Source organism: Cebus imitator, unplaced genomic scaffold (assembly GCF_001604975.1).
Source record: "Cebus imitator isolate Cc_AM_T3 unplaced genomic scaffold, Cebus_imitator-1.0 Scaffold106, whole genome shotgun sequence".
In the NCBI taxonomy this organism is placed as follows: Eukaryota; Metazoa; Chordata; class Mammalia; order Primates; family Cebidae; genus Cebus; species Cebus imitator.
In genome coordinates, this window is record NW_016107421.1 from 1,036,263 (window position 1) to 1,044,008 (window position 7,746).

Consider the following 7,746-nt stretch of genomic DNA (forward strand, 5'->3'; position numbering starts at 1 on the left):
AAAAAAAAAAAAAAAAAAAAGAAGTAGGTATAAAACTTCTAAGGATATTGGAAGGACTTTGATGTGGAGAAAAGTAACATTGTTCCTCATTGCTGAAGACCATAGTAAAATTAGAGAATGGAGTTAGAAAAGGGGCTTTCTAACAATTGGAGGAGGGGGCTGCCTCTCAACTCCTGAGGATTCTGTTACAAGAGCTAATCCAAAGAGGCTAGTGACCGCTCTGAGGGTAGATTCCTACATGGGCAGCATATTATACTAGGGTTATTTTCAACTTTAGATTCTAGTTTTATGCAAAATAATATTTTTGTAGTTATCGTATTTATTCTACTTTGCCCCCCTCATTAAAACCCTGTATAACCCTTAGCACTGAGAAGATCATCAGTTCTAAACCTTAAAAAGGCCAGTGTGCAAAATTGTGTTTTATAAGCAAAGTGAAGTTGTTGACACAAAGGCCAAGGATCAAGAATCTGTATTTTTAAGAGAACATCTCTCAGGAACACTGTCTGAGGTCCCCTCCTCCTTTCTTGCCATATGACATAGCTGCCAGTGTTCTGTCCTGATGCCTACAGGAATGGGGCTTCTTTTTAGAGGTCTGTGAGCCCAGCATGGAAACTTTGCCCAGTGCCAATTGACCATTTACTCTTCCCATTTGTTGACAGGCGCTTGGATTCTCACAGGAGGCACCCATTATGGCCTGATGAAGTACATCGGGGAGGTGGTGAGAGATAATACCATCAGCAGGAGTTCAGAGGAGAATATTGTGGCCATTGGCATAGCAGCTTGGGGCATGGTCTCCAACCGGGACACCCTCATCAGGAATTGCGATGCTGAGGTACGGGTGGGACAGGAGGAGATCTGCTAGGTCACATGGAAGAAAGACCATGGCATGGGCCTGTGGCCTGAACCCTGAGGCTTTGTGATGGAGCCAGATCATGGGGAATTCTGCCTTTCAAGGGGTGCCTTTGGGACTTTAAAGGAATTAAAAACAAGGATGACGTACCTAATTAACTGCTGGGAAGGAGTTAACAATGACTGTGTTTTGTTCATTAAAATGTGTACTCAGCAATCTCATGTCACAGTCTTTACTCTTTATAACCGTGGTTTAGATCCATCTCAGGAGGGCTCAAGCCCAGTGGCAGTATCTTGATTGCTTGGCTACACTCACGGGAATTCAAATCAATGGCTACTGTCCTTGGTTAATTTGGCATTAAGAAGGCTGTGAGACACCCCCCTCCACCAAAATGTTTCCTGTGAACATATTTAGAGAGTAATGAGCATTTCATATTAAAATTACAAGGTAGACATATGGGGTCTTGTATCAAGTGTGGAATTTTTAAAACAACATTTCTAGTAGTTGAGGACCTTCTTAAGCAACAGGTGTTCTCTGCCCAGAAGCTTTGGACCAAATGTTCGGAAATCCACATTTAAGCTACACCTTCTCCCATCTGGGCTCCTTAGAAGTTTAGGCAGCAAATGTTAAGGATTTTTGGAATTGCTGTGATTCTTCTTTTAGAATTATTTTATTTTTGCTTCTTGGTTACCATTTTTGAGACATATAAGGCAGAGGAGAGTGGGAGGTGCTTTTTATTTGTGCATCTTCAAGGAGGAAGCATGGTAGATGGGGAAAAGGATGTGTTTTGAAGACAGAGAAGTCTGGGTTGGGGTAATCATTCCTTTTCTAGCTGCATAGACTGGAGCCAGTTCCCTTCTTCAAATTTTTATAATAATAACCTGCATTGTTATGGGATTGATTTATCTAATTGTGCAGAGTGAATGGTAGCTTCTATTATTATTATTAGATGCTCAACAAGAGATGGCAAAATGGTTTCACATCAAATGCCAACTTCAGGATGAGAGTGGCCCAGAGCAGGCTTTTGAGGGCAGTGGCAGGCTCAGTGGGAAAGAATACTATTATCGATTAGCAATATTTGTAATGGGCATGGGAGTCAACGTAGTGTTGTATAATTATCCCCGTGGTAGATGCAGGGCATATGTTAATTCACAGACTCACAAAAAAACCTTGAAAATAAGTATTTTTATCCCTTAATGGGCATGAGAAAAGACTTCAAAATCTCCCTGGAGGCTGTCTATAGGGCCCATTTTCTAGCAACAAGTAAAACTTGAAATGAATATGTAAAGATTAAAGAAAGTGCCAATCATTTGGAAATTAAGAAACGACCAACCACTCAACCATCTGGGCAATAAATGTTGGATCTAGAATGATCTTTCAAGAATGTAATATCAGATAACTTAGAAAGTAATGCAAATGAACACATTACATATTAAGAATAATATATGTCAATATGTCAGTATGGCCAAAGCTGCACTCAAAGTGAAATGCATAGCCATATACCTTTATCAGTAAAAAAAAAGTTAATAAATAATCCATTAATCATAATAACAAAACCTAACATTTATATAATAGCACTTGTTATGTGCTAGGTTCTATTCTAAGTGTTTTACATATATTAATTCATTTGATCTTCGTAACAAAACTATGAGGTAAGTACTGCTATTCCCCTCTCATTGTAGATGAGAAAAGTGAGGAATACAGAAAGTAAGAAACTTTCTTAACACACATCTCTAGTTAGTGGCAGATCCATGGTTCACAATCTTTTAACCACTACAGTATTCAAGTTAATAAATTTGAAAAATAATATCACCAGCAAAACTCTAAATTTTGTCTGAATACTAGTTTTTCTTTCTGTTCTCTTTGAGTTTTGTTGGTGATATTATTTTCAAACTTATTAAATTCTATTCTTGGAGTTAAGAATGAAACACCTTTTAATGCAACCCTGATACTTTAAAACCTAAGTATCTGAATGGAGCTTGAGAATGAAGAACCTTTTCGGCAAGAATTCCCTTCTTTATGTTCCTGTGGCAGCTTTTTATTATCTGGTATTTTGGGGACAAAGTATCCATTTAATTGTTTCTTTTTGTGGTCTTGTTACTACACACTTCTCAAGTGCAAAGACTGTATTTCATTCATTTTCTAATCCCTAGATCCTGGCATGGGTCCCAGCATATGATAGATACCAGACAACTATGTATGTGTGCATTTCAATGTCTGCTTCTACCTGTATCCAGACACCACACACAAATATGTACACACACACACACACACACACACACACACACACACAATTTCCTGAATGCTGAATTTCAATTTCATTGAGTTTATGCAAAAGAGTACAGGGCAATAAACCAAAAATTGGACTGAGAATCTGATCCTTACACTGTCACTGACCATTTATGAGAAAATGAGCAAGTGGCACAACAATTTTGAACTTCCATTTCCTCATATTTAAAAGGAAGTCCGTTCTACAAGATTGCTAAGATCCTTCTGAATTTAGGAATTTGGGAGGAGGCATAATGTAATTGAACCCAAAGCATTAGCTTTCATATGAATATATAAAAATATCATCATGTATCTTGACTGTTAGGTACAATCTCAAAGACAAGTTTCCCTGTACTTTGCAGGGCTATTTTTCAGCCCAATACCCTATGGATGACTTCACGAGAGACCCTCTGTATATCCTGGACAACAACCACACCCATCTGCTGCTCGTGGACAATGGCTGTCATGGGCATCCTACCGTGGAAGCAAAGCTGCGGAATCAGCTAGAGAAGTACATCTCTGAGCGCACTATTCAAGGTCAGTAGTTAGGAAGTAGGACACTAGACATGTACAGTAACAACAGCAGCCACAGCACCAACAACAATCGCTACTATTGAGTGACACATGGTAAACACACCTGATCAGGTATTTTTATTGCCAAAGAACTGTTATTTCTCTTCTTTTTTCAACAGACCAGGAGTGCTTCTGCCAGGGTCACTATGATATGTACTCTTCAACATGCTAAAGGCAAGGATAAATGCAGCCTTCTTCCACTATGGTTTGTCATTATAGAATGCTGGCTGTCTTCTGCTAGATACCATTTAAGAACAAATTTGATCTGCGATGACAAATATAAGTTTATGAAACAATACAATTAGCTAGAATAGTAAAGATAAAACCAATCTACTAGTTTAACAATAGCTTCCTTCTTTTGAACCTTGGCTACTTCTGAGTAACAGAAACTGGTTTCAAGAGAAGAATGCAACAGTTGAGTGAAAGCCATTATTTGCCATGGCTAAGTGACCTGCACTTTCTCTCTTCCTGTGGACAGGGTATTAAGATGTGCCCTGCTGTGGAACAAGATTACCTTGTGATTTGGTGATATACATAATGACAGGAACTTGTTGGAGATGTTCTCAATTCTTTTCTTTTCACAATCAGACATACATGAAAAAAGACAGTGTATATGCAGTAAACTCTGTTGGGAGACCACTAGTTACACAAATTCTCACTCACTCAAGAAAACATAGGATTATGCAAATGAGTGAGAGAATCATAAGAATAAATTTAAACCTAGTTTAATTTATAGGTGCAAATATAAATCATGCACAGACTTTAAATATTTAAATATGTATTTTAAATATCAATGACAGATTGCAACGTGACCCATGTTATGCTATTACTAGTGTGGGGCAAAAAGACCCTTCCATCTTTAATGAGTAGATAAAGTTCAAGTCCACGAGATGTGATGCTTTCTCCCCACACCCTAGGCTCACAAGGCAGAAGCTCATGATCTACCTTTTCACAGAGGTAGGTGAGTATTTCCAATGAGCTCAAAATTCGCTTTACTTTTTATGTTTTACAGATTCCAACTATGGTGGCAAGATCCCCATTGTGTGTTTTGCCCAAGGAGGTGGAAGAGAAACTTTGAAAGTGAGTCCTGATTTAGTTTTCTAGAAGGTTGGCTAATAAGCCTATCCAACAAATTTGTATTTTCAGTGATTTGGGCTCATCTGATCTAACCTAATTTATTTTGCTGCAGCAAGTAGGTAGTGTTTTCCCTCCACATACTGTTCCCCTAACAAACTCCAGTTGTTCCTCAGTCAAGAAGATTTGAGAGGAGAATTTGCAGTGACATGAATAATCTGTGTACTTAGTGTTGGCCTTGACAGTCAACCTGCCAAAGAGATGAGTTGACGTTAACTTGGGAGACTTAAAGATTGTAACCAGCATATATATTAGAAAGCTATGATCACCCCATCTGCAGAGATGAGATGTGATCACACACACACACACACACATTACCCCCAAATTAGGTGTTTCCAGGCCACCTAAGGCCCATTTATATGCCACCTGGGGATGCAGGTATATCGCATAATAGAATCCCAAACCCTAAGTGATTCTGAGACCATGGAAACTTCTCGAATGTCTCTGCACCTGCAACACTGAGTGACTGAGCAAGAATTTGACTTCCCAGCTAAGCTGTGTAGATTCACTACCGAGTTCATCAAGCCTGCAGCCAGGCTTCTGTTTGACTTCTTAAAAAATGAGTCAGTGTGACTGTATTTTAGTATGTAAACTATTTTCAAGAGCTCATTTTTCAAGGAATAGCACATTACAAGAAAGTCATTTTTAACTCATCTTTTTCATGAATATCCACAATGATTTGCATATTCATTCTTTTACCCCTTCTATTTTACCTCTAAGACAGGGAATAGATTAAAAATACCCTTGACCCTAGATCTTCTCCCCTGTATTCATCAGAGTAAATTCCTAGAGCTAAAAGTAAGTGCTGACAAAGTTATCTGGAATCATCGTCTAGTACTTCTCTCTCTTTTTTTTAATGTAACAGTGATCTTTTTCTTCATTCATTCAGCAGATATTTATTGAGTGCCCACTATGAGATTTACTATTGAGACAATGGTTAAATAAAAATCTTCAGGGAAACATCAAAATAGAGATTTTTTTCAGTGTGTGATTGTCAGTATATTAAAACCCTTTTATGCCTAGTGTTCCATTATTGGAACATATGGGAATTATTTATATCCTACTGCTCAAGGCCATTGCCAAGGTGATCACCAAAAATTAAAAAAATTGCGACATGTCACTAATACAACGTCCTAATATGTGTCACTCAAATCTATTATGTCAGCACTTGGAACTATCGATTTTGTATACAGGGATATTTTAAAGCACTTATCTATGGAAGACTTAAACTAGTCATATGTGTTCTTATTATGGAATTTGTTATGGGCACAAGATTTCATACAGCAGATTACATTTCTCATTCATAAAGCAGTTGCCAACATTGGATTTGCTTCTGATTTAAAATAAAAGCCCCAAGGAAAAAGTGTAGGGATGTGTCCCTGTGTTTTCACCAGCTTGGCTCAGAACCTTAGTTGGGAGCTGGGTTCTGTGGACCAAGGTCTCTCTGATCTGCCTGACTCTGTCTTCTTCCCTCAGGCCATCAATACCTCCATCAAAAGTAAAATTCCTTGTGTGGTGGTGGAAGGCTCGGGCCAGATCGCTGATGTGATTGCCAGCCTGGTGGAGGTGGAGGATGCCCTGACGTCTTCTGCTGTCAAGGAGAAGCTGGTACGCTTTTTACCCCGCACCGTGTCCCGGCTGCCTGAGGAGGAGACTGAGAGTTGGATCAAATGGGTGAGTTGTCGGGACCATGTCTGAGGGCTGAGAAAAGAAGCCACATTTGTGAGAAGGGAGAATGCCTCAAACGCCCAACTCCATCAGCAGCTGCAGGTATTCCATGCTTTCTCCATGACTTTGAGACTCAACAGGTATCTTGCTGGAAACTGAAGTTCAATAGGTTATGTGACTCACCAAGTGTATGATATTCCTACTTGAGATATTGCATTTTTAAGAGTTTACTGAAAAAGGGAAAACTGATGGTTTCATATGAATGTTCTTACTAGGACGCTGTAGTAGCTTGTTCAAGTCCAGGAAAGAGATAGACACGAGAATCTGGCAAAAGGAGATAAACATTATCAGCCTTACTGATGATGAGGGAAAAGTCAAAAGAGGTGGCTTGAGGTGCAGAACATTGGGTCTGCATATGCTAAGTCTCAGAATAAGACAGATGAGCCCATCCTGACACAAGCAGCCCCGGACACCTGCTGACCTCCCTGCTGGGCTAGGCATGGCAGCTGGAGACCAGGGCACTGGTGCTTTGCAAGGAGCAAAGCCCAGTGAGAGAAGAAGGAGAGGGCTGACTGGGCAAGGCCAATATGACTCCTCAGTCCTGAGGAGGGGTAAGTGAAAGAGTGGACATTGACCAGGTGGCTAATTCTGGTGAGGCTCCTCCCCATGGAAATCCACTGGTTGGGAAAAGAAGCACTCTGGTTCCAAAGTGCTTATACATTGTTGATTATCTAAGCATTCATACCTAACTACTATGAGTCAATTCTGAACATATAAACATGTCTGGGTGCAGTGACTCATGTCTGTAATCCCAACCCTTTGGGAGGCTAAGGTGGGAAGATCACTTGAGGCCAGGAGTTCAAGACACACCTGGGCAATGTAGTGAGACTCTGTCCCTACAAACAAAAATTAGCCAGGCATGCTGACACATGACTGTAGTACCAGCTACTTGGTAGGCTGAGATGGGAGAATCACTTGAGCCAGGGAGTTTGAGGCTGCAGTGAGCTGTGATGGGGCCATTGCACTCTAGTCTAGGTGACATAGTGAGATTACATCTCAAGAAAAACAAAAACAAAAACGAACAATCAAAAAAACCATATAAATGGGCCAGTCCCAAAGTATACATATCAAAGTAAGACACTACATATTGATTACCACTCTCAGTGTAATTTCCTGTGATGGATGAAAAAAATTCAATGGCTAGTTCAGGGATCCCCACAGAGGAAGGAACAGACAACTCTTTTTTTTTTTTT

At 39.8% G+C, this 7,746-nt stretch overlaps 1 protein-coding gene across 1 annotated transcript in view; it reads left to right on the forward strand.

Moving 5' to 3' along the window:
* Positions 1 to 7,746, forward strand: part of TRPM8 (transient receptor potential cation channel subfamily M member 8) — a 100,631-nt gene that overhangs the window by 25,441 nt on the left and 67,444 nt on the right. The window contains exons 6-9 of the mRNA XM_017537713.2: positions 660 to 832; positions 3,481 to 3,655; positions 4,704 to 4,771; positions 6,302 to 6,499. Coding sequence (XP_017393202.1) covers positions 660 to 832; positions 3,481 to 3,655; positions 4,704 to 4,771; positions 6,302 to 6,499 — 614 coding nt within the window. The remainder of the gene's footprint in view (positions 1 to 659; positions 833 to 3,480; positions 3,656 to 4,703; positions 4,772 to 6,301; positions 6,500 to 7,746) is intronic.